The following is a 26765-nucleotide window of genomic DNA, read 5'->3' as shown; positions in this document are numbered from 1 at the left end:
CCATTAAGTGGATTAAGCCGCCTAAAAAGTTTGTATTTTTCCCACAAAATATAGTCCAGTATTGCAAGTGGTGAGCGAGTTGTATAATTATGTCGATTTCCACGAGCTAGCCATAAAATGTAATTGTTATTTATTACTTGATAAGCCAACACCACCTTTCTGCTGGCGTTGGCTAAAGTTAGCTAGCTAATTGGCTAACTTGGAAAAGCCAAAGCTTTCCAGGGCGGTTTTAATTTTTATACTGTGCTCTCGGGTGTTTTTTTTTTCACCCTTAAATGTATTTGCTGCCAACCATTACATGTTCACTGTGCTCTACAGAGGTACATGTGAGAGATGGGAAGAGAGAAGGATGCTAAAGGAGAAGGGAAGCCCAAGCACAAATCAACGAAGCTGAAAAAGCTGAGTGATAGTGAAAGCGCTGGCGCCGGCGGAGACACTATCAAGAACAGGTGAGCGGTGTGTGAGAGGATAAAGATGGATAGAAAAAATGATTTGCTGACGAGCACAGTTTAGCCAGCACTTAATCATTATTCTATCAAGAGCAGGTCAAGGGCCATTATCAAATAAGTTACATGTATGACTCCCTGTCATAGGTTAGAGCAGCTCCCTAATAATATATGCATGTGACCTGACTGCAGCACATCCAACATCTGTTCAGCATCAGCACAGGCCACACATCGAAGCTGGTTTTTGCTTGGATCCTGCAAGTAGCTTTGCCTTTCATGTTGTTGAAATGAGCAGACAAATTCATTTGGATTAAAAAAAAATGAATACTTGCAATGGTGATAAATCAGATGAGAGTGAGAGCCATATGGCAGCATGTGTGTGCTCCTAAAGGACAGATACAAAAAAAGCGGTGCTGAGAGAATGCTACGCTGGCTGAGCTGTCGAGCAGGCCAGTGGCATTGAGTGCATGCATTCATTTCAATGAGTACAGTGGGTACTCCATCTTCATATGAATAAATTAATTTACCTTGATATCTGATGCGTTTATTACCATGCATATGTGAGCAGACAAATGAATGTGGAGTGATCTGTCATTGGCTTGTGTAATTGATGAGAGCAGGGAGATGAATAGACACCTGTAAGCGCCACTGGCAGTAGAGCAGGCTGCTTTCTGTGACAGCTAGCTTCGTGTTATTTCATGGCACACTGACTGAATTACTGATTAAGGATCAACTTATTCTCTCAGCTATAAGACTCACTGCACGAATTTGCCTTAGCGTGAATGGGCCTCCTGCTTTAAATGTTGTATTGCCTTAGTCTGATGTTCAAAATTGGGAATTCTGAAATAAAAACATTAACATAGCTGGGGAATAATTGCAGCTCAATTTCATGTTACATCCAGCCCTGATGGGTGTAAAGGTCAAACTGAAACATGTTCAGAGCAGTAGGGGCATCCTCTGACACATAGCTTTTGTCTGATTGGTGGCATTTTATAGCGTTGCCTGACTATAGTGATACTAACTAAGGCGTGAATCTAACATCAGCCTAACATGCTCTCACTTTAACCCTGCACTTGATAAAAGTGCAGCTCAAACTGTCTCTTAGGAGCCTATTCAGTCATGTCACAGCAAAAGGGGAAGCAGCGTTTCCCTCGCAGTTCGACAACATTTCTCTAACTGCTCATGTGTAACAAATACTGCAGCGCTGACAAGCCTTTTCTTCTCTTGACATCGTGATGAGCAGTGCAAAGTCAACTAAATCTACAGAGAAAACTGATAATGGAAAGTCTCAGAAGAAGGTAAATCACTCATTTTCTTCTCTTCTCGCTGCACTGCATGTGGCTAAAATTTGACCAGATGTCTCATTTAGTCTGACCCCAATTTAGAACATCTCAATGGAAATTCGGTGTCATCTTGACCAGGGGAGGGATTGTGATGGTCATGTGAGTCCATCCATAACTCTTGCCCTGTCTGGAATTAGCACGTCAAATATCACGATGAACATTCCTGCCCCTGTTACCCACTGACCCCAGCTCAGACTGTCATAGCTACAGTGTGTGCAACAGCTTGTCCTAGAAGGTTACCTTCATGCTATTCTATTCCCACAACGTTGGCAGGGCATGTTTACATGCATACCAATATCCAGAAATTCTCTTAAACCAAAAAAAATCCCACTGTGTTTACTTACCCCAATAAATTGAGAAAGTGAGTAGCAAATTAAATATGTTCACCAGATCATGCTCTCATGACATGTTTACATGTTTACATGAGTCAAAACATGATATGCAACAGTCAAGCATAAATGTACTCTCCAGGAGTCCTGGAGGATATGACACAACCATGTGTGTTTGTATGAATGTTTACAGACTCCATGCATACATTTGTTTATGTAAGCATGAACACAGTTACTGTGCATCCATATGTGCACATTTTCTTGCATTGCAGTTATGCTGTGTTGAACTTAATGCATGTTCCCCTCAGGGCAAGACACCTAAGACAGAGACTCTGGAGTCAGCCAACAGTCCCAGGTAGAGATGAAGTCATAATATCAGTAGATGGTATCTTATTAAAGGCCGTGATAATAAGATGACAAGCTACTATGGAGCGATTGTGTTAGGAATCTTTTTCTGTTTTCTTTTTTACGTCTTCCCTCTTCCTCAGAGGTGATGGAAATTAATTCTTGTGTTTTGAAGGGCCCTGGACAGAAGCCATTCCCATTTTATACAATGTGTTAAGCTGTCTCACAGAAAATTAATTTTACTCTGCACTGAAGACAAATATCTGTGGCCTGTCAGGAAAGTAATAAATGAGAATGCATGGTTTGGGTGGTTGGATGCTCAGCAGGGTGTTGCTGGGACGTCAGATTTTGGCCGAAGGCCTGCTGCGTCAAATCTGTCTCACAGCAGTGTTTCTACAGAGTTGTTAATGGATTGTTTCCCAGGCTGGACTTCCCAATACGTCGAGTGACATTTCAAAGGAGATATCAGTTGGAAAAACTATTTTGCTAAAATCTGACTTTTAATATTTCCCTTAAAGTTTTTTTTCCTCCAGAAAGGCTCAGGTGGTAACTGTGCTAGTTGAGTGGGTACCACACAGAGAGAAGTTAAGGCCTCGCAGCAGAGTTAGGGAAGAAACATAAGGCTATTAGAACCACAGACCGTAAATGTCAATGGATGCAGTGACCCACCCTCCTTTGTATAGCTTTTTATAGATTTTGCTCAGCGGTGCAGTATACCAAAAAACATGACCATTTCTATACCCACTTTTTTTTTCTCTCCAGAGTGAGCAGTTGAACTGAACAGCTTGGCCACAGCACACATGTAGGTTTGCAAAGTAAACTAGAAAGAAAACAGGGAGAAAGTTAGACAAAGGCTTCTCCTATATATTATAGACAATACAAAAAGAGCCTTGGTAATTTGCCTACTGCAGAGGTTAAGAACATTGATGTGATTGAGACCCATTGTGACACCTGCCAGCTGGCAGTGGGGTTTCTGCATTTACTTGTCGCATTAAAAATCTCTTTTTCCGTAATGGGTGATCTTGCACAAAGTGCTATATAAAGGGAACCTGTTGTAACTAGGCTAATTTAGTCAATGTGGCTGTGTTTGGCTCCTATTTTCATCGAAGGCTTTTTGTCAGCATGATGTCTTCATGAAGAATATCATGCAAGTCGGAATGAGCATGTGAATGTGCTTTTGTGTAGTGAAAGTGTAGTTAGGCCCGGAGTCCCTGATTATGTTGTCTATGCACTTGCAAGTCTTATCCCCAATAAAGTATTTCTGATTCTGATTCAAGCCATGCAAGTTCCCCTGTGAGAAGTTGCTGGAATAAAGGAAGTACTGTATATATGGCAAAATATATAATTATTTAATTAATAATTTCTATTTGAACTTGACTTGCTGGATAAATGCAAAGGTAAAAAAAAAAAAGAAAATGACCAAAATGAGTATGATGTTTGATTTAAAGAAATGGTGGTGCATCAAGGTCAGTGATGACACGAAAAGGTGACCCCCAACAGTCACCTTGTTTTGTTTTCTACTAACCTACAGTATGTGCAAATGAAGGACGGCACTGAAAAGAGTGACTGTCATTTTGTTGAATAAGGCCTTCTTCACAGCAGACATTTTGACTTATCCTAGTAGAAAAGCACAGGTGTTACTATAACATTAACGATGGCGCAGTACAGTAAGCCGTGACAGTGAGCCAGCATGCACAATACCAGCACATTGAAAAAGGACTGGGCGATATAGCTGAAAAATGTATTTTCTCTAGAGGTAAAACAAAGGTCCCATATCATATCATATGTCTTATGTCTGAACCTGAACACGTACAGCATTCGCAGCAAAGATCAGATGGAGTGAGAGGCCAGAGAACCTGAGAGAAGGCTCATTACTCTCAATCAGAAGCCATCAGAGGTCACACTGTGGAAGTGCAGAGAGCGTGCATTAGGCTCACACAATGTGTACCAGGTAGTTGCTGCCATAGTGGCTTGTAATTGGGATTCAATAAGCCAGTTTGACAATTATGTGCTACAGTGCTTTACAGTGTCCCCATTTCTGCCTTAGCTAAATGTTTTGTGAAGGAAGAACACTGTTATTTATTAGCAGTGGTGACTAATTTGTTGATTTCTTAATTTGGGCCATTTCCCTGCCCACCAATTCCTTACTCCGCAGGGAAATCCAAGCTTGCAGTTGTGTAATTATTTTTTAAATTTCCAATTGCTGTAATTATGTCGTTGTCATTACTGTTTCGATAATGATGCTTAATTACCATCATTATATGTGATTTCTTGTGGTCAGTGTGTCATCATTAGATATTTTTTTCCCCCCTCTATCCCGCACGGAGGGTAATTTTGTCCTAACTCTGCAGCCGGCAGTGTGGCAGACAGCAATGAAAAAGAGCCATTAAGCTTTCATTCTGCCTTGTTATTAGCTTGTTAAGTAGGGGCTAATTCAAAATCAACAGCTCAAGTCAGATTTTCTAAGACGAAATTAAAAAAAACAAAACCCAGAACAGTTGAAAAGATCTTAGAAATGTGCCTTGTTAAATGGAAATGAAAAACAGTGCTCATTCTTGTAAGCTGGAGTTTAAGAGGGGTGACTGTTATTTTACTATGGGCTCAACTTCAAAAGCTGCAGTGTGTGTTTTTTAAAAATTTGAAAATAATTGTTACTGCGTGAGACTATAAAGTAGAACGTAGAAAAAAACGAACAGTATCAAGATGACAAGTTCACTCAACTTTATATTATATATGGACAATGACTGGCCTCCTTTTTGTGGTTTAGCGAGTCGGTGAAACAGGAGCCAGACGATAGTGACTTTACTGCAAAGAAGAAAGGGTTGAAAAGGAAAAGAATTAAAGATGAGCCCGTGGAAGGCCCTTCTCAAGCCACACCTACGTAAGTCTGTTTAGGTCTTTGAGCTGTGGATTGTTCTGAAATGAAAGCATTTTTTACATGTAGGCTTTTATTAATAAAACAATTTGGCATCTGCAACACAAGTTCATTTGTGTATAAATATTTACATTTGGTAGTTAATGAACTTCCACTCTTCATTTTTGTTTTCCATATTGTGTAAGCTATTAGTATTCAGTCTGTCTTCTGGGTACCTGCAGCTCAAAGAAAAGAAATAAGCAGCACGGGCAGGAAGAAGAAAGTAATGGAGAAGCTCAGAAAAAGAAGTCGAAGAAGAGAACAGAAAAGGTAAACATCTGTCTTCCCGAGGTAATCTGTCTCCATCAATAATACTCCCGCGATATGGAGTTTTCTGGAGAGGCAGGTCACGATGGGAGTGTTTGAATTCACATCTTAACTGTTTTTCTCGGCACAGACGGTAAAGAAAGAGGAAGGAGAGCATCCAGTCTCCAAAAAACCTAAGAGGACAAAGGTGGAGATTGAGGAGGCAAGACAGTTGAAGATCAAAAAGAAGGAGGAGGAGGAGCAGAATCGCTGGAGATGGTTGGGAAATGCTGCTCTTTTCATCTTGCATTGACCTGGACCCACCCCCAAAAACACACACATGCAATCAAGCACAAACATGGGGAAACCAGAGAGCAGCAATTTTCACTTTCTCTACCATATCCTCATTTTTTTCATCATGTTGCTTTCTGTCAGGTGGGAGGAAGAGAAGTACGAAGATGGGGTAAAATGGAAGTTCCTCGAACACAATGGACCCTACTTTCCTCCTGACTACCAGCCCGTGCCAGACAACGTTCACTTCTACTACCGTGGTCAGTTGGGCGTGGAAGTTGAATGTGGAAGAAAGTGTGATTGAAACAGGCTTGAAAGGCTTTTATAGTTTTTATAGAGTTGGGGTTCTTTTTGACACACTCCGCATATTTTCTCTGATGACAGTAATTTAAAATAATCTTGGCACCTCACAGGCGCTGTTGAGTTCAAGGTACAAAATTCATCAATTTCAATCACTTTTTGACGGTTTTCTGAGATTCATTTTTTTTATGTGTTTTAATAATATGTGATAAAAGCAGCGAAAAGAAAAAAGTAAGATGGAACAGCAAAAAAACAACAAAAACATAATTTAAGATCAGGTGATGAATTGGCAAGACCGAAGTAGTGATACTAAAAATAGAAATATATCAAGAAGTAATCGAAAAGATAAATTACACAATACATCAAAAATACACTTAAACAAGTAAAACAAACTAGTATTTTAAAAAACAGTGCAAGTGCAGAATCAATGACATGCTGCACGTTCATTGAAATATGATGTCTTAATGATATGACAGCCTTTTCGATTAAAAAAAAAGTCCTCAGGAGCAACTTTAAAAACACATTTAAAATAATTTCTCAAGTCACACGCACTTCACACCTCTGATTGGCCAGCTGTGTGAAGGTGAGAGAGGAGCCGGGGTTTGAACTTCTCTCTCTACCTCTCTTTTTTTCATTACTGTCACAACTCTTTCAGTCACGTCTTGCGTGTACCCATATGACGGCTTAGTTGTGTAGAGGAGGAGTCCTCCACCAGCAGGACAATTAACCCTAAAAATGCATGGAAGTAATGTCTGACCTGTTTGAAGTTGAAGAAAAAGAGTGTGAAATTGCATGGCTTTCCCTCCACAGTCACAGGACCTATGCCCTTTTGTACACATTTGAAAATGGGACAGATTATACTGTTACATCAAAAGTAACTCTGAGATGCTTTAACATCGTGGGATAATGTAGATTCTCACATTTTCTTGATCTTATGAATTAAAACCAGACGGAGTGCAAGCTCAGATTTAGAGAACAGTGGGCAAAGTTGTGTATAAAACAAAAGAGGTCTTGGAAGTGGGCAGATCCATGGAGACACGTACATACACACGCACAAATGGATCTTTAGGATGCCAAAGGTGTGGTGGGTCAAACACTGATTGATGACTGTAATTGCTTTTGCTTTGTTTAACAGTCGAGCCACAGCGCTGTCCTACAGGGAGTTGGTTTGATCCGTTAATTCCCGTGCTTGCATGTACTTGTTTGTAGCTCGCTCTTCACGGTGGGGCTGAATGTAGATATTTGTCCTTGTCTCTGAGCCTAGCTCTATACATTAATGGATCAGTCTGACAGGACTCTAGAGGAGCTGAGCTGGGTGTTTATTGTGATTTTGATCTGAGCTTCTCAAGGTGTGTGTTTTGAGTTTTGTAACATCTAAGTTAGGACAGCAAGAACCCATGTTGTATTGTGCTGTTGAATTGAATTATTGTTTGTTTGTGTGCAGGTAAGAAGGTGAAGCTGAGCCTTACAGCTGAGGAGGTGGCGTTGTTCTTTGCCCAGATGTTGGACCATGAGTACACCACCAAGACGGTGTTCCGGGAGAACTTCTTTAAAGATTGGAGGAAGGTAAAGCAAAGTATCATAGATCTGGTCAGGTTTGGAAGGGGAAAAAAACGCAGCTAACTAACTGCTGAGGGCTTTGTTTTCTCTATGTACATGAGTACTTTGGCTTAGTCCAAACGTTAACTGTTATAATACAGGGGAGTAACGCTATGTCAGCTCCAGCAACCTTCCCTTGATATCATTCAAGTACAGTATTAGTTGTCTGTATTCCAGCTTGGTGTTGGACTGTGACTGGTACCTGGTGTCTGTCAGGGTGTCCTCTGTATAGAGAAAACACCGTGCCCAGCCCCAAGGCATATCATGCAGAATTAATTTTGCGCTGCTTAGTGCTCAATGCACTTGAAAATACGATTTGTGTGAAGGCATTGATATGCTAATCCATACAAGTAGCTCCCCTGCACATGAACAAATCCAATTAAACTGTTTTATTACAGCCGGAAAAAACTCTCCTCGCTCCACTGCCCTCAGTGCCCGCCCACTGTTGGGTGTCAGTCATGCTTAGACACGCAGAGAGAGAGAGATATGTTTTTGCATCTCATCTCTTATGACCTTTGACGACACAACTGGACTAGATCAGTACTGCTCTGAAAAGCTTGACAGATGAGATTAATTCCCTTTATCCTTAATGGATGTTTTCAGGTTAGATGCCCCTTTTCTTTGTAAAATTTAAGTCTTCCTTATATTATGATCTATGCTTTAATATGATAACTATTAGGGTCACTGCCCTGTTTTTGATGAGCACAGCTGTAGAGTGATGACTGAAGACAATAACATCAAGATGTCCAGCTCCTTGGACATCCTTGGAAGCCCTCATTCATTGTTTACTGTCACTGTAACTGCTGCTCGAGGCCAATATGACCTTAAAGATAAAATTCTGAGAAGAGAATTTTGATCTACGCGGAAGGAGAGTGCCCAAAATGTTGGCCTCTAGTTTCTGTTGCAGCTGCTTTCTAGCCCGACAGCAGGAGGCCATATTAAAAGCCACTCATGTTGTTGTGACATTTTAGCACCAGAAACTTCCGAGATGAACCATAAAGCCTTCCATGAATTTCTCTGTATTGCTGCCCTGTTAGGGACCTCTTTGAAGGGGTGACCCCTTGTGCACTAACTTCAGACGATTATAGCTGCTCTGCTGCTGCCTCCAGTGTTCTGCTGTGTGAACACGAAGAAGTTTGTTTGGCTCACTTGGTAGTGGCCTTAGGAGGAAATGCTCTGTACTCATCCTTTCATAATGATACCACTTGATTCTTTTCCTGTCTGCTCCGCCTCCATAAAGATGGGTAATTAAACAAAAGGTCACTGATCTGCTCTGATCGTGCTTGTCTTATGTTTTTTATGATACATTATTGTTGTAATGGGCTATTTTAGAGACTGAGGTTCTGTACTCTGCATTATTAGCTCCCAGTATGTTGAATAAAGCGGCATTGTGTGCAGATCCTTTTGTCTTAATCTTCCTTCAGTTCAAGATATTGACTGAGAAGTGTTTGGATGTGCATACTTTCTGTGATCAACATTTAGGGTTTGAGTTAAAAATGCATTTGGTTTCATCAGTATTTCTCAGCTCTAACTGGAAGCTTTTGAGAACTCTTGATACTTTCTAACCGCTGAACCGTTGAAAATTATATTATTGCCATCGTTGATGCAGTTTTGTTATTCTGACATTCGAGGCTACTTGGGCTGCAACAACTAACAATTATTTTCATTACAGATTGATTTTTTTAAATCTATTTGGTCAATTGAGACCTGGCCCTGGAAAAGTGGCGAAAATGATGAAAAATGAATTGTTAGTCTATAAAATGTCAGAAAATAGTGTTTCCCAAAACCAGTTTCCCTGAGGCATCTTTCATTTTTGCTTGATTAATGACTGAAAACATAAATTTTCTAATAGACAAATTGTTTTATCTTTAAAGGATATCCCTGTTTGTATGCAGATATAACCTCCAGACTGAAGGATCACACTTCAGTGTTGAATACTTTGTGTCTGTTTCTGTAGGAAATGACCCATGAGGAGAGATCACTAATTCAAGATCTTGATAAATGTGACTTCGGAGAGTTCCATGCTATGCATAAAGCCAAGGTGGAGGCCAGAAAAAACATGACCAAGGAGGAGAAACTGGTAAGGTTTATTCTGTGTGTGTGTGTGTGTGTGTACGCTGTTGTTTTCATAACTTAGAGAACTCTTCTTCCTGTTAGTGTCTAAAGAAGGTCAGCGTGGATATTATATAATTTAGGTTCTGGATAATTATTGTTTAATTGTTTGTTTTTTGTTTTATTTCTTTTGTAGGCTGTGAAAGAGGCCAACCAGAAGATAGTGGATGAGTATGGTTACTGTCTGTTGGACCACCACAAAGAGCGTATCGGCAACTTTAAGATTGAGCCTCCAGGGCTGTTCCGAGGTAGAGGCGAGCACCCCAAACAGGGCATGCTGAAGAAAAGGATCCAGCCAGAGGATGTCATCATCAACTGCAGCAAGTGAGAGTGGGGCAAAGGGATCCAACTGCCCAAGTAAAGGCCGGATTTACTAAAACTCCATCACCCTAGATGCGAAAAACTCAGTTGTCACATGAACAATGTGTTTAAAAGCTTTGAATCATGGGGACATCATTTCAATCCTTTTTAAAACATACATTACCATGTTTCTTAGTATGCAACAAAGTATACCCATATTGACAGCTGCACATGCACACATTTCTTTAGGTAACCTCAGAAATGTGGTATGATAAAGCTGTACATCACTCAAGAATTATAGCCAGGCATCACTTATTCACTCTCAGTAGCTTTAATTCATCTCACATAAACGGAGATTACAGCTGTAGTATCCACTTCTGGTACTGGTGTCATGCATTTATGTTTAGAAGGCTTGAGCCTCTGTAGGATGCTGTAGCTTGTACTTCAACGCTGTGACTGCCTACACACACATTTTTTTCTCGCTCTCGCTCTTTCTTCGACAGAGAGGCCCGTATCCCCTCGCCACCTGCTGGTCACCGCTGGAAGGAGGTTCGACGTGACAACACTGTGACATGGCTGGCCAGCTGGACTGAGAACATCCAGGGCTCCATTAAATACATCATGCTCAATGCCAACTCAAAGCTCAAGGTAGCCTGTCTGTCTGCTGCAAACATATGTATCACAGACACACACGTCCTAACCAGCCTAGGGCTAAATAACACTTTTTGATTTTTGACAACCAGTTGTTTTGATGTTATAGTTCAGGGACATTGTGGGTAATGTAGGCACCAAGTTTTGACAAGGAAGGAGAATGTGTGGAATAAGAAAGACGATATCTCTCCATCTGCTGCGTCTATTTTGATCCTTTTCGTAGAGGATGCACACACAAAACTGATTTCCCAGACTGTTTAAAAGTGAATAGTGCTAAAGCAGCATGCATTCCAACTGAGTGTGCAGATATATATTCTGTTAAAATAAAAACAAATGGATCTAAATGTAATGGCAGTTGTAGCACTGAAATTCAATAAGTCAAAATGTGCAGCCAAGTTATTTGAAAAAGAGGCTGCACCAAGGCCTGAATCTTGCAACAGGATGCAAACCTTTCCACAGTGATTTATGCTCATTCTGAATGTAGTTCCTCTATAATCACATGTAATTGTAATTTTTACAGATATGGAAAGGCCAATTAAAACCCTGTTAACATTGGTTTGAAATCAAACCTGTGTTTTTGTTTGAAGCATGCTCGTTTTATTTGCTTTCAAATTCAGAAGGTGCCATCTTGAAAGCAGCTGGTTGCTTTTTGGTCCTGACTCTGACTAGAACTAAGATCCTGATGTCAGATCTGTATAGTATAACTACAAGCACCCAGCATGCGTCCTTGTCGTGGTCAATAAAGCCAAAACTGCGTAGGAGATTGGCATTTCAGTATCCTAATGTTTTCTGTTTCTAAAATATTAAAATGCCATTATGGTTTGGTTTTGAGAGTAAATGGCAACCCCTGTGAGTTATGTGTGCTTTCCCCTTCTCTCATTTCTCTTTTGCTCTCCTCCATTTGCTCACTCTTCCTCTTCTTTCCTTCCATCTTTCATGTGTAAAGGTTAAGTTATTCCACTGTTAGTCTCTATGACAATGCGTGTGTGTGTGTTCACTGATGGTGGGTTTAATTGTGTCTTGGTAGCAATATATATAACGTGCAGCAAACGGCAGGCAGAGAGAATTCTGTCGTTAAAGTTGTGTAGTTGTGTGTCTCTTGTCTTCTTTTGTGTGATGAACAGCCTGCATTCATGTCATGTTACATTTGAATAATGTTTTGATCTAAGGCTTTTCAAGGAAAATTACTTTTGTTTCTTTAGTTCTTTGTTTCATGTTTGCTTTTCTCCTCTTTCGTCTCTCTGCTGTTTCCCAATTGTAATCCCTCCTTCTCACTGTCTCATCTTCATCACTTTTCCCTCCCTGCTCACTGTTGCTTTCTCTTTGTCTACACCCCCCTTCCTCCTTCTTTCCCTACTTTCATCCTGTGAATGCAGGGAGAGAAGGACTGGGAGAAGTATGAGGTTGCTCGGAAACTGAAGTCAAGCGTGGATGACATCCGTAACCAGTACCTCCAGGACCTCAAATCTAAACAGATGGGCACTCGGCAAAGAGCTGTGGCCCTCTACTTCATAGACAAGGTCTGGTTCTGAGCTGTTAGGTCAAAGAAAAACTCTGAAGTGAAGATGCAGGAATTAGTTTTACATGTGTACCCACCAGGGCTGCATCCGTTTGTGTTGGATGGAAGATCTTTTGCAATGAGAAAAATGGGTTATATGTAGCAATTTTCTTCCTGTGACCCCAAGCTAATTATCTCAGTCTGCACTCAGTGAAATGATAGATTGAGTTCGTGATTGCTTTTGGCTCATGCCAAAGACTTAAATTCTCATTCAGCTATGTTGTGTTTACAATGCTGCTTCATGTTATGTGTGTATTTGTATATGTTGAATAGTCGTCTGATTGACACACTGTGTGAATGGGAGGGGATGGTGCTGGGAGTGCAGGGAGAGTATGTATAGATTTATTGTGTGTTTATCTCTGTATCCTCTGACCCAAACAAGCTGGCACTGAGAGCTGGTAATGAGAAAGAGGAGGGAGAGACGGCAGATACAGTGGGTTGCTGCTCGCTACGTGTTGAGCACATCACCCTCCACGAGCAACTGGAAGGCAACGAGTGTGTGGTGGAATTCGACTTCCTGGGTAAAGACTCCATCCGCTACTACAACAAGGTCCCTGTCATTAGGAAGGTAAAGGAACGCACCAAAACACTTCCACACATGCATTAATTCCTGCTTTCATGTGTTTGCTTGGACCTGAAATATTAAAAGTTAATACAAGGCAAATCTGTCCAATTATCAGTAGAACAAGACCTCAGCTAAGAAGGTAGCGTAGAAGCTGGTCATTGCAATACATAGCCATTTCATTATAATAATCGAGGGTTTGCCCTTTGGGTTTTGGCAGAAATCCCTGCAGAGAAGGTCACTTGCATACGTATCGACATGCACAGAGCCCGAGGCAGAGAGGGTACTGAGAAATGTCCTCGGGGCACAGTTGTAGATTGGATTCCTGTGGCTCTGGTGGTTTAATTTGTCTGTCTGTTAGAACTGTTGAACTGCACCTCTGTTCCAGTCTGCTTCTCTTGGATTACATGTTCATGTAGGTGAATTCTTCTTCTTCTTCTTCTTCTTCTTCTTCTGAGCATCATAATGTGGTTTGAATATTCTGGCCAAGCTGGAATACTCCACAAGCAGTACTTAGTAGTGCTATAGGAATCCTCATTTCTTTCCCTTGTATTAGACGTTCACTATGTAGCAGCTTTCATGCAACAACTGCTGGTAACAGTTACGGTATAATCCTCTTTTTATCATTATCTTTCCTTGTTGTTTTATAGCGTTGCATGGTTGTTAGGTTTTTCTTTGATGATCAGACAAAATAAGCAATTTTATGGCAACACTTTGGTTGACATAACTTGTGATAGACATTGTCTTTATTTCTGTGATTTTATAAAATGTATGAACTGAGAGTAATAGATAATAAGAGTGATCGTTTGTTGCAGTTCTAACTGGGTTTTCCACTGAACAACACAGCATCTGAGTTCCACCATACTTGTATTACCTTCAAAGTAATTCATTAAAGTCGCAGCACACAATGCATACTGAATGTATCCTAATGAAGATTCGACAGCCTTGTGATTAAGAGGGATGTCATGCACATTAGTTTTAGTAATAGACAGTATGTCGTTAACTGTTTGTTCAGGTAGGTTCATGGTCTCAGGTATTTACAGTTAAAGGTGTATTCCAACTATTTAATAAGAAGGGGGGTTGCAAGAGACAACAAAAATCCCAACCTGCCTTCCAGTTCCTTCAGTCCACAACTCCAGGTTGTAACTGAATGGTACTCCTCAGGATGTGTAAACTGACCTTTATGTTTTTAATGCCTGTGGCCGGTCTTTTTTTTCACAGTTGCAATACAACTGTAGGTAGTTGTTGAGGTTCATGGCTACTTTCTGTAATTAAATTCAGTCTTTCTGAAGCATCAGATATTAGGAAATAATGAATAGTGAAGAATAATAGAATCACTGCAATTTCAAGTTGAAAGATATCGTGTGTGGCATAATCTGTGTTGTGTGATTATTTACAGATTCTCCATCCACTAAACAGGCAAAAGTCGTAGTTTTGCATTACATATCCATTGACAGAATCGATCAATTTGAGCCAATTTTAGGTTGTGCAGAAACCTTTCGTTGACAAGGCTTCATGCTGACAGGTGTTGTCACGTGTATACGAGTGCTGCAGGAATGAGTTCTAAAACCCAGAAACGAGTTAGCTATTTACACTTCCGGTTCCCTTGTCTCGAAGTCAGTGGGGTTTCTGGTTAGATGCCTGAAATAAGGTCTGTGGTTAACACAAGAGGTTTCAGGTTTTGTTCTATGACATAAGTATTGCAGCAACTCTAGTGAGTTGTTAGTTTATCTGATACAGTAAACTTGTACTGTAATGAACAGGGTAGCTCATGCCACAATACAAGAAAAATCTTGTTTCATTGTCTGCAGTTTGTCAAACAGCTGTCACATTTGTGTGTGTGCGCATGTATGCTTATGTAAATGTCCAACCCCTCCTCTGGTGTCAGTCCATGGTATCTTCTATTCCAGAGATGGAAAAAGAAATGTTAGCACCTGACAGCCAAAGTGTTTTGTTTCTTGGCACAACATATAATTATTCAAATGAGTGCATTCAAAAGCAACACATTAGCTAGAATTAATTAGTCCCTTGCATATTTTAGCATCATCAATTCCCAGGGAAATCAGTGAGATTGCTGCTAAATGTCACTTGGAGTAAAATGGAACAGGGATGGAAGAAGGAATTTCCATTTCTAACCTCTGGAGGTTTGAAATAATTGAATCTAATACTTGGGGTTATATATATATATATATATATATATATATATACACACACACACTGTATATGCAATCTGCTATTTCTGCAGTCAGCATGCAGAAGACATAGGGCACAGGGAATGAATACAAAAATGGCAATGAAGTGGAGCCACCCTGTGCATGATACTGTACGTCAGATATGTCATTTAATGGAAAGTCCTATCATTGTTTCTCAGCAGAAACGGGAGTAGCCATAAAGGATTAATATTAAGCCATCCATATGAACACTTATGTGCCTTTCCCAACCATGAATGCCTATACAGTGACTGATCAGCACTTTAGTGTATCTGTTAAAAACAAGTATCTACTTATTACTCAATTTGAACACCAGTTCAGAACACTGAATGACTTAATCAAATAGCCCCGGAGTGTGGGGACACCTGCAGATACATAAATGTATTGTGTTAGGTACGTTCAGCCCACTTATCATTTATTTATTTATTTCTAAATGATTATTTAAACACATCACTAAACCAATTAGGTAAGATCACTTTGTCTAAAAGTCTCCGAGAAGCAGAGACACCAGACACTGATTTACATTTTCATCCCAAAAGCACTTTTTATATTTTCAGTTTATTTGCTTAGGGGAACAAAATTGCCACACAAATCAGCAAGTGAATATGTCGGTATGATTTTATAAAGGAACACATCTGTTGCTATTAATTGGTGTCTTGCATATTTTACTAGTTTATTTGGGGAATGGTGCATCTGTGGAACCCACAGAGTCTCTGGAAATGTCAGATGTAATTGTGCCAATTTTACTCCTGGCTCTGCTCTGAGATGGACAAATAAAGCCACACACACACACACACACACACACACACACACACACACACACACACACACACACACACACACCGTCCTTGTGTCTACCACAATGTATTTGTATAAGTGTAATTTTACCATTTTTGGTGTTTTAGATCTGACTTGTAAGCTAGCCTTTAAAGGATATCTGTCACTTTCCACCTTTCCTGTTAAATATATTGATATATTAAATTCAATTTCAGCTGTAATGTTTTAGAACAATATCCAAATTGCCCCAGTTGGGCTTGTGATGTTGGCAGATGATGACACTGTCTGGTTACTGATTGGCTGGTTTGCTGTTCCCCAGTTCTTACTATATGAATACATGAATGCCCTTACTAGTACGCTATTTCTAGTCCTCCAGTGAAACATAAACTTCATAATCATCAGTGCAACACCCAATTTTGACTCCTAGTTCCAGTGGTTAGTAAGTAAAGCAGGTTATCTCAGGCAAGTGTTTTTTTCATTTACACTTGTAAATGTCTCAATCATATTTGTCTGTATATCTTTTCAGGTTTTTAAGAACCTTAAACTGTTCCTGGAGAACAAGCAACCTGGAGATGACCTGTTTGACCGCCTTAATGTGAGTGTCTGACTAACTACCTCTACATTTATTTCCTTCAGTATTTTGACATATTTTGTGATTCTAGCCACCCCAGATGTTTCGTTTTGAACCTGCACTACATTTTAAAAAATAAAAAAAATATAAAAATATATAAAAAATATAAAAAAAAAAATATATATATATATATATATATATATATATATGGTAGAGGTGAAACTACTCATAGGTGCTTTGAATAATTGCTAACTTTGAGTAAAAGAGTACCTGAATTTTTCCGGGGTTGTGTAAAATGTGTGAGAAACTCCCCCGAGGTGTGTAATATTTGAAGAAAAGGTAGAAAAAGATTGTGAAAGCAAAATAGAATTACTTTTTTTTATTTTTTTTTTATGTTTTCCGGAGACAGAAGGCTGCACTAAAGGAGAAGCAGGGGCTAAATTGTAAGGTGTAAGAGATGAGATTAAATGAGGATGAGCCATTGGTGTGGAGAGATGAAAGGAGTAAAGTGAGAAAACGGGAGGTGGGGAGAATATTGGAAGCGGGGAGACTGAAAGCAGAAAAGGAGTTTCAAAAGAGAGAGGGGATGGACTCTGGCAGATAAAAATGAAACTGCGCGGGTAGAAATTGAAAGTGAACATGCTGGGTGGATGAATTTCCACACATAAAAATCTGGCGTCCTCTCAACCTCTTCCTCTAGCTGCAGGCAGCGAGGCCACACAGAATGCAGCAGTTGTATACATGGTTAGTCCACCACAGGGAGGCGTGGGGCTTCTCAAGGTGCACTCAGTCTTTATAAAACAAGAGCAACAGCATTATTTGTCTATTTGAGACTACACCCCAGGACAACAGATTGTCCTTGTCGTGGAAACATACTCAGAATCGCTCAATATACAGGTTTCTTGTTGTGGAACCCAGGCTACTGCTACAGCAGCTCACAGCCTGGTGACCTTGGGTTAAGTTCTCTGATTGCTGAGAAATACTTTGTCTTCTGATACACTCAAAAGAGACTGTAGGTGGGAACGTATGCAACAGATGAATGGTCACATAGGAGTAGAGGGGTTTAATGAAACAGAGGGAGAAATAAATGCAGATGAGAAAGCACGAGGAAGGACTGAGAGCCAACCACGTGATGGTATATGAAGATTGACAGGTAGGAAAAGGACGATGTAAGACAGGACAGGAGGGAGAGGGTGAGATGAGGAGATGGAGCAATTGAAGGAAGGAGTGCGGTGCCTCCGCTCTCTGCCCTCTAGTGTGTCAGGAAATGTCAGGGTGTGTTGGAGGTGGAATGGTAATGGCTGCTGTGGGCAGGACTGATTGACACCCAGAAAGGCCAGGCCACTGAGAGAGCGGAGGGAAGGGTGGGTGTGGAGGAGTAGACGGAGCGGTAGGAAAGTGACAGCTGGTCCGGGTGAGGGGAGGTTAAGAGGGAGAAGGTGGACGATGGCTGGGAAAAAGGTAGGAGGTGGAAGAGAGTTAGGGAGAAAGCAAGGGGGTAGAATTAACCAGGCAGCAGCTGTACGGCTGAGATGTGGAGGAGGAGGAAGATGTGGGAATGGGAAGAAGGATGGAAGATGAGTGGAGGAACTGCAGAGTGTGCTGCAGTCCTCACCTGGCCTTATATAGAGAGATGGTGGAATACATTGATGAAAAGTGGAAAATTGGGACTGAAAGGTAAATAAAAAAAATATGAAGAAGGAAGGGAGTTAAATCACTCCAAGCCATATTCCATTAACAGCCTCTCTGATGTTTGAAGCTACACTAGTTTGCCTGGTGAGCATGGTGTTAATTGCTCTCATGTGTTAACAGAATGAGGATTCACAAACGCTATTCGATCCTCTAACAAGCACTTGAAGCATACTGACACCTTTACACCTTTGCCTAGATTGAAACAGAAGTTAATGTTTATGTATGTTATTTTCAGCAATGTGACGTATTTTCGAGTGAAACGGAATACGTAGGTGGGGTGTAGTTAGAAGAGGGATTTATATCAAATCCTTGAAATTTGATTGGATTGCTCAAAAGTGGGCATTATAATTTATATTACTGCCCCTGAGTTAAAGATGAGTCATCAAAAAAGTTTTAATGTTTTAGAGGATGAAAAACGACAAAGATTTTCCTATAAAAAATCTCCCAAATTATTTTTTGACAGATTTGTTAATTAATTTTATTTCATTGTGTCTTTAAGCTGCACATCATTTAAGTTCAGCATTCTACCTTCACAACATCACAACATGCCAAACTGGATGCAGAAATGCAGTTATATTGATTTAGCAGAATAATGTACCGTGGAGTGCACAAACCACTTCAGTATGTTGAGTTAATGTGGTCCGTGCTTTCAGATGTCTGTAAGCATTCAGTGTTGCCAAGTGCCAATCCATGGTTACTGGGTCTTTTTCTGAGCATGCACGCACGCACGCACGCACACACACATCATGTTGAGGTCTGAGTGTCTGATCTGAGCTGAAAATGCAGGCGATTGTCAGGTTTGTCTGGAAGCCTCCTCTCCAGAGTCCACATCATTAGAGCTACAGTACATACACTGTCTGCAGTTTCAGGTTAACTGTAACCTCAGTGGGATTCCTTTAACTACATCATAGTCACAAATTAAATTACTACCTGCAGTGCAGTATAGTCCCTATGAGCTGCTTTATTTTGGCACATTTCATTATTTTTCCTCCACTCTATTGTATCCCTTACACCATCTATTAGAACTGAGTTTTTTTTGCAGGGAACTGATGCAGAAAACACACAAATTGGACCCAGTGACAAATGAAAAGCAGATCATCATAGCTAGTTTAGAATGAGAACAGTCAATATTTCTCCCGGTGTTAGTTGCCATGGCCATAAATTGGCTAGCAGTACGTTAATGAGGAAGTCCAGTACGTAGCATCCTATATTATAAATAGAAAATTACAACTGCACTAATGACAAGTTGTAATAATGCCTTAGGAGATGACATGGATGACACACACACATTTGTGCACACACAATACGTCATGCCAAGGGAGTTGGGGGGTGTCATATTTACCCCTCAGACTTGCAGACACCTTCATTAGTATTGCAGGGGCAGAGTTAGGTAGCTCATTAGAAAGGCAGGCACGACAGCAACTGTGTGTGTGTGTGTGTGTGTGTGTGTGTGTGTGTGTGTGTGTGTGTGTGTGTGTGTGTGTGTGTGTGTGTGTGTGTGTGTGTGTGTGTGTGTGTGTGTGTGTGTGTGTGTGTGTGTGTACCTGCGGGGCTCTCCAGCACATGCATGCACGCACATGTATGTATACATGACACCCTTCCCTCATCCCGTTTCTCATAGGTTCCTGCAGTGAGACCATACAAGTCTGTGGGCCAAGACAGCCGGGTCCTGACCCTGCTCTGATTAAACCAACCACATCATTAATGTAATCTTCATCACAATCCTCAGAATTATTTCTTCTTTTGCCAGAGCTGCGTGCTCACCAGCAAGCTCATCTGGCCGTGTTTTTTATTTCCACGTCTGTGTGCTTTCATGTTTAGAAAAGTATGCGTTATCCGCCTCTCAAGTCCATGTGTTTGCACATCATGTCAGTGTGTGTGCAGTGAGCGTACGTGTTTGTTTTGCTTTCACACCAGTGTGTTTCCTTACGCTGTTAACTCTGTTTCATCTCTTTGCTGTTGTGTGGAAGCTGCAGCCATTTGACAGGAGCTAATGGCTATCTAACCAGTGGCTATAACAGCTCTAACTTGTTATATTACCTACAGAAATGTCAGAGGGGAAACAGTGCTGTGATCTTTTTTTAATCTCTCGGCTGTAATGGATGGTGATGATAATGAAGGCAGAGATGGTATTTTATGTGTTTTATTTGTTATGGCATATTACAGACGCTTTAAACACTGCAGTGGTGTAATGCCACAGTGCCACCTAGTGGTAGGGTTTTGACTCAGCTGGTTTTGTGATGACGGCGTGTTTGTTGTATACCCCCCTGATGTGAATGTGTTGTTCTTTGTCCCTCTCCTTCCCATTTGTCATTGCAGACAGGCATGCTGAACAAGCACCTGAGTTCTCTAATGCCAGGTCTGACTGCGAAGGTCTTCAGGACATATAACGCCTCCATCACCTTACAGCAGCAGCTCAAAGAGCTCACAAACAGTATGTCACACACACACTCACTGTGCTGTAAAGCAGTCTAACATTACATAAATAGCTTTATAAAGCACTGGCTCATATTCTTCTGCAGCCAGAGAGGTAGCAGTGGCTTTAATACTGTAGCCTTTTATCACTCTGGCTCTTATCATTGTCTTATTACCTGGCTGCTTGTGTCATGAAGTCCAATGATAAAACTGCCACACTTCTGACATTTTTTATTTTTAGCTTGCTTGATTCAAGATATCCAAGATGTCAGTGAGCTTTTGCAGCCATGGCAGGAGTACATTATCACTGTACCCAGTGCTGTGCGTCTCTGCCTCACTCTTATCAGCGTCCCATTGGCTGCCTCTGCCACAGTTTCTCATTCAGAGATTGATGTGTCACACACTCTTCTCATTTCTGGATTGCCACTGAGAGCCAGTCTGCAGGTTGACATGTGGTTGGTGTGTCGTGTGTGTTGTGTGGACCCCAGGAAGAATAGATGAAGCTAATAAGGATCTGAATAAATGAAATGAATAGTAACAACCTGTAATTGTGTGTGTTCAAGGTTGAGATTTGTGGTGCAGATGGTGGAAAATACTAACATGAGGGACACCAGCAGGATTTTATGTTTTACATTTCTGTACATAATTCTAGTCAGATATGTGTTCTCAGTGGGATTTCCCTATTTAAATACAAATCACTGTTGTGTCACCCTCCAAAGAATCAGACAATGTGGCAGAGAAACTGCTGTCCTACAACAGGGCTAACAGAGCAGTTGCTATTCTGTGTAACCACCAGCGGGCGCCACCAAAGACCTTTGATCAGTCTATGGCTAACCTTCAGGCCAAGGTAAGAACAGCGTGACTTGGTTAATTGGTCACAGTCATTCATCACATTAACATTTCCCTCAGAATGCATTAGCAGGGACGATGATATTTTTCCATGTTCTTGTGTCACTTTGATAGTTTATTGAAAGAAGGACAGGGCGCAATTCAAGAGACAGTGAATTTTTGTAACCTTTCCAGCCCAGTCAATGATATTTTGATGTATAAAATCATGCCTATGTCCTTATGCGCTCCACCCAGATTGATGCTCGAAAGGAACAGCTGGACCTGGCAAAGACAGAGCTGAAACAGGCCAAGAAGGAGGCCAAGACCAAAGGCAGCTCCGACCCCAAGATGCAGACGTAAGTGTTAAAGTAATGCATAAAAAAACAGCAAGCTGTGGACATTAGAGCAATTAGAAATGATTGACAACAATCTCAGGATGAAAGCACCTCTTCAGTGTAGGCTGAATCACAGGCTACATACAAGTACCAACAGAAAGGTACCCTGTAGGTTTAAGGGCCAGACTCTACGGTCAGACTCTGTTGTACCTGCCTTTGTATTTGTCTTTTGTCAGACTGGTGGAGCGGAAGAAGGCAGCAGTGAAGCGCTGTGAGGAGCAGCTGCTGAAGATGGAGGTCCAGGCGACTGACAGAGAAGAAAACAAACAGATTGCACTGGGTACCTCAAAGCTCAACTACCTGGACCCACGCATTAGCGTGGCTTGGTGAGTGAATACTAATGTGGTGAAAACGCGTATACATACTCACTGCCTATATTCCTCTGTCTGTGTGCCTACATACACACACACAAACCTGGGTTTTCAGATAGAACTACCTGGACCACCTCCACATGTATCACAAAGCAAGATTATTGGGTCAGCCAGCTAATGTTGGGCTTAACTTGGGCTTTCCAGTATTGTGACGCTGGTTCACTTTTAAACCATGTAAATCACCATAGTAACCTGAGTTACACAGCCAACCAGGCAGATTCAGCTCAGTGGATCCGATCAAAATGAGTAAACAACCCACCTACTGACTAACTGATCTGTCTGGAAAATGGACTGCAGTAAAGGCAAAACAATGTGTTAACAGATATTAGACTCACTTTGCTTTATATGATAATTTAATTAGAGATATAAGGAATGTTTGTAGTATGTCCATTTGTCTACTCTGACTTTAAAACAGATTCTTACATATAGCAGGAAGCTGGCTGACTTTAGTTGTCAATGATGCAGAACAGGTGACTTTGTAAATAGAGAATCTTCTCTATAGACTCAGTGAGATGATGGTGATTGTAGATAAAACTTATCTGCTGTAGCATAACATAATTTAACAGTAAAATAAAATGTATAGAATTTATGATGTAGAAATGTGTATTTTTTTATTTATGCTAACACTATCTAGCTTTCTTGCCTCAAAGCAGTAGTGTTACTTTGAGTTATGTTCTGTATTGCTCATAATTGATTAATTAAAGTGGTGTGTTTATCTTCAAAGTAAGAGCACAACCACACGGTCAGTAATCAATTTCTTTCCCAAACCCACTTACTAAACTACTGTTTATTACTAAACATGCTCAAAAGGTCAACAGTATATAATAAGGTCCATAAAATAATTAACTCTCCTCTACAGTGCATTACTTGTATTTTATTTCTATCATTTCTATTGGTTCTTTCACAGTGCATGTATATTCTCCATCTGGATATCTCTATTTGTTTTTAAGAGAAAATATTTTGAGACCCATCAGAAGATTAAGTTGGGTTAAACTGAATATTTATTTTGCAGTGTATGCTTAACAATCGTTTTTCTATTTGCTCAGGTGTAAGAACATGGAGGTACTCGTAGACAAAATCTACAATAAGAGCCAAAGGGACAAGTTTGCCTGGGCCATCGACATGACAGAGGCAGACTTTGAGTTCTAACTTCTAAAACTCCAGTCTCATAAGCTGATACTAATATGCAATTAAGGAACCATTCACTTAATACATATAAGTACTTTAATATTGCATTCATAATATGCTCATAGACTACTGATGTTGTGCCTGATGAGATTATGTGACACGTTGTTTTCTTTACTGCTGTTCATTTCTGTTTGATGCTTTTGGCACTTTTTGAAGATTGCTGTTGGTTAGTTATTTTGTTTGTAATATTTGTGTTCCCAATAATTTGAATAAAGGTTCCTACTATGCAGTGAAATGACAGTAGTGTGGTTACAGTTTGCCTAAAGTCTACTTTTGAGTGGACAATTTTTGCAAATCCCTCTTAATTCCGTACTCATTAAACAAAAGTTAAAAACATCTTATTGACCATTATAGAAGATAAATTGCCCAGCTTAGTTGGCCCTTAAGTGTAGTAGTAAAATGTAATTTCAATACATTATACACAATACAGACCAAAAACACATGCAACACTGAGATGTTCCAGATAATTTGCATAATATAGTACAACTCTGGCTTGAAAATTACAGAAAAACGCTAAGCACCTCAGATGTAATTATATTCTTAAAAATTCACTCAGCACCTGGACAAATATTTCTTGTGTAATACATGACAAACAGCATTTTATTAAATAGCTTTAATAGAAGAAAATCAGTTAGAATTGGAATGCATCCCACACCTTGGTAGTAACAGTGCTGTTTTTAAAACACTGATGTTCACTGTGCACATTTCCCATGTTGGTGGGGATGGAGGTTTTACTGGCCTGTTAGAGCCTGCGAGCTGTTCTCCGCACAGACTAGAGAAAAACTGTCCCCATCAGCCATCACCTCATGGGATCGAATTAATTATGATAGATTGCGGCAGCGAAATAACCTCCAGGTCGGTGCACAAAATCCATAAGTTGCATTCCTGCACACGAGCATTTTAATTTGTGAAGGGCATATCACACTAGTCTAGCTTACAAATAACGCTTTTCAAGTCATTACATAACTGTAACCGTTTATCACAATATTCAATATATAAAAAAGCATTTCACACTACGACACACCAAATCAATATAAGTCATTTTCACAATGGAAAAGTCTGCTGCTCCTGAATGTAGGACCGACTTCACACCGTGTTGCTTAGGAACCTGCAGGACAGACAAAACAAAGGGACGATGTTGGAGTAAACTGGTTCAAAGACAGAAGGTGAATTCCTTCACAAACACATATTCATGCTTTTTGCCACATTTACATCTGGCAAAGCAAAATCCTTAATAAAGTTATTAATTTAGATATTAAACTAATGTTTTTATTGTTTAAGGATATTCAAGGACTAAATAAAAGCTTTAAGTGGCATCCGACCATCTCATATTTACACAGTCTTAAGATTCATGAGTGCATCAGGCGGAGAGACAACCACAGACCTTTAAGCAAAATGGAGGACATGAATAGAAGCTATTATACTGGTGTTTGGTCTATCACTTCCTTCTTACCTTCATTATGAACCTTGACCCTCTTTGGCTTTTTCCGGTGGTGCCTCGATCTCTTCGACACCAGCCTGGGTCATCAGGTCGGCAATGTTCTTCTCCAAGTCATCAATACGCGTGCTCATCTCATCAAGTGGAGAAGCAGTTAAGGCACATAACTAACATGAGAACTCACTTTACTCTTAGATGGGCAAAATAATGTCTCAGTCAGTCTGTACTTTGATCATGAAAGGAAACTGTAGACATCAATCTATTATTAGATTAAAACTATATACAAATTCAGAACCTTCATGCATTTAATCAATGAATAATTGATTGCTGTCATTTCTAATTATCAGGATATTCCTCCCGATGATCTGGTCTGACATGGTCTGGAACTTGTCCTGCATCTGTTGCAGCAGTGTCTGGACCTGTGAAACAAACAGCACAAATAGTGTGAGTGCAACAATGAAGCCACAAATGAACGGATCAACCGATCAAAGTTGGTTCAGCCGTACATCAAATTTACCAGTTTCCTTTGAGGATGACATAATCAAAAGGATTTAAATAATACCACTGTGAGCGGACTGTTCAGTATTATCAATACCTCTGCCAGTGAAAAACATCACCACTAACACTTAAATGCACAATGCCTGTGGTCTATGAAAAAAAAGCAGCAGGACATTGATAACAGAAGTATCTAGTTTCCTTGACAACAGTGTAAAAGCTCAGTAACCTGGGAGATGATTCTTTAATCCACTCTGGTAGGCATATGTACAGAACAGTGAATGCACCACAATTCATACTATTCTGTATTGGTGCATTTTCTGCCCATCACATATTATGGCTCTATAACAGTGCTTTCCAAAGTGGTGCTTGTGCCCCCAACACACTGAGCAATAGTTTCATTTCGGCTTGTGAGAAAGAGGTGCCGTGAGCAACAGTTTTAATTTCATGAAATGTATTCCTCAGATGCAATGAACTCTTGAAAAAAAGGCACCCAAGTATAGAGATACCCTGAGCAATAGTTTTAATTACACCAAATCTATTCTTGATAAGATTAGATATAAAACATATACAACTGGGCTTCCTTGACGCTTTGGAAGGGTTTCTAATAGAAGCTTTACTCGACAATCTATGTACAAAAGTTTACAGAATAAAAAATAAGCATATGGGAAAAGAAGCAAAAAAAAACAACAATAACAACCAGACAGGATTGTTTAAGGTTGTAAGTGAAGCTGAACATCTATTACTACTGCTCATCTCCATGACAACACTCTGAAACATTGCCTCAGCTGTATTTGCAGTATAATAGAATAAGTGGAATTCCATGTGCACAATGAAACTGCACATAATTCAATATGATGGAAATTCACAATGGAACAAGAGTCTCTACAGAAATAACGTTACACAGCAAACAACATAACTTCTGTTTATGTAATGCTATGCGGTTTACTCGGTTGTGATTTGGTGATGTCATTTACAAGACCAACGACCATTACATAACGTGATGGAGCTAAACAAAAGTCAGGACGTCCAGGCTTCAGTAAACCGGTTGAACACACTGAGCCCATGAACATATGATATTACACAAACAAATAACTAGCATAAAATGCTACAGATGCGCTATACCTTTGCATCCCAGCTAGCTAACGATAGCTTGTCATCGTTAGCATTCTTATTGCCATTGCTAGCTAGGCTACTGTAGCTAACGCTAGCTTGCCTTCACGACCACGACTCACCACATTGGTAAGGTCCTGCACCGACTTGGGATCCGTCTCAGCCATGCTGGGGTGTAAATGATTATCAGTCCCTTAACAGTACTAAAATTCAAAAAGCTGTCTGCCGATTATCTTGCAATCAGCCTTGAAACTGTTCGAAATAGATAGAAGTCCC

At 40.3% G+C, this 26765-nt stretch overlaps 2 protein-coding genes across 3 annotated transcripts; one reads left to right on the top strand and one right to left on the bottom strand.

The window, feature by feature from the left end:
- Nucleotides 1–333: 333 nt before the first annotated feature.
- Nucleotides 334–23404, top strand: LOC139286023 (DNA topoisomerase I, mitochondrial). 2 transcript variants are annotated; one of them, XM_070906677.1, is made up of 19 exons: nucleotides 334–449; nucleotides 1690–1744; nucleotides 2433–2473; nucleotides 5231–5344; nucleotides 5560–5647; nucleotides 5775–5902; nucleotides 6059–6174; nucleotides 7659–7780; nucleotides 9771–9893; nucleotides 10062–10249; nucleotides 10729–10873; nucleotides 12253–12396; nucleotides 12817–13002; nucleotides 16510–16578; nucleotides 20566–20680; nucleotides 21381–21508; nucleotides 21745–21845; nucleotides 22061–22210; nucleotides 23302–23404. In XM_070906677.1, exons 1-19 carry the CDS (start codon nucleotides 334–336, stop codon nucleotides 23402–23404), a joined length of 2232 nt encoding a protein of 743 aa, XP_070762778.1. The 2 variants fall into 2 exon arrangements, with proteins under 2 accessions (XP_070762778.1, XP_070762777.1); XM_070906676.1 differs by having other exon boundaries at nucleotides 2427–2473.
- hsbp1b (heat shock factor binding protein 1b) lies at nucleotides 23239–26765 on the bottom strand. The gene is made up of 4 exons (XM_070906678.1): nucleotides 26612–26765; nucleotides 25234–25300; nucleotides 24897–25023; nucleotides 23239–24551 (listed from the first exon to the last, which is right to left on the bottom strand). The coding sequence occupies exons 1-3, from the start codon at nucleotides 26654–26656 to the stop codon at nucleotides 24902–24904; spliced, it is 234 nt and encodes a 77-aa protein (XP_070762779.1). The 5' UTR covers nucleotides 26657–26765; the 3' UTR covers nucleotides 23239–24551; nucleotides 24897–24901.

This window comes from Enoplosus armatus, chromosome 6 (assembly GCF_043641665.1).
Source record: "Enoplosus armatus isolate fEnoArm2 chromosome 6, fEnoArm2.hap1, whole genome shotgun sequence".
Lineage (NCBI taxonomy): Eukaryota > Metazoa > Chordata > Actinopteri > Centrarchiformes > Enoplosidae > Enoplosus > Enoplosus armatus.
Note: the sequence above shows the minus strand (reverse complement) of the source record. Positions and strands in the feature narration are given on the sequence as shown.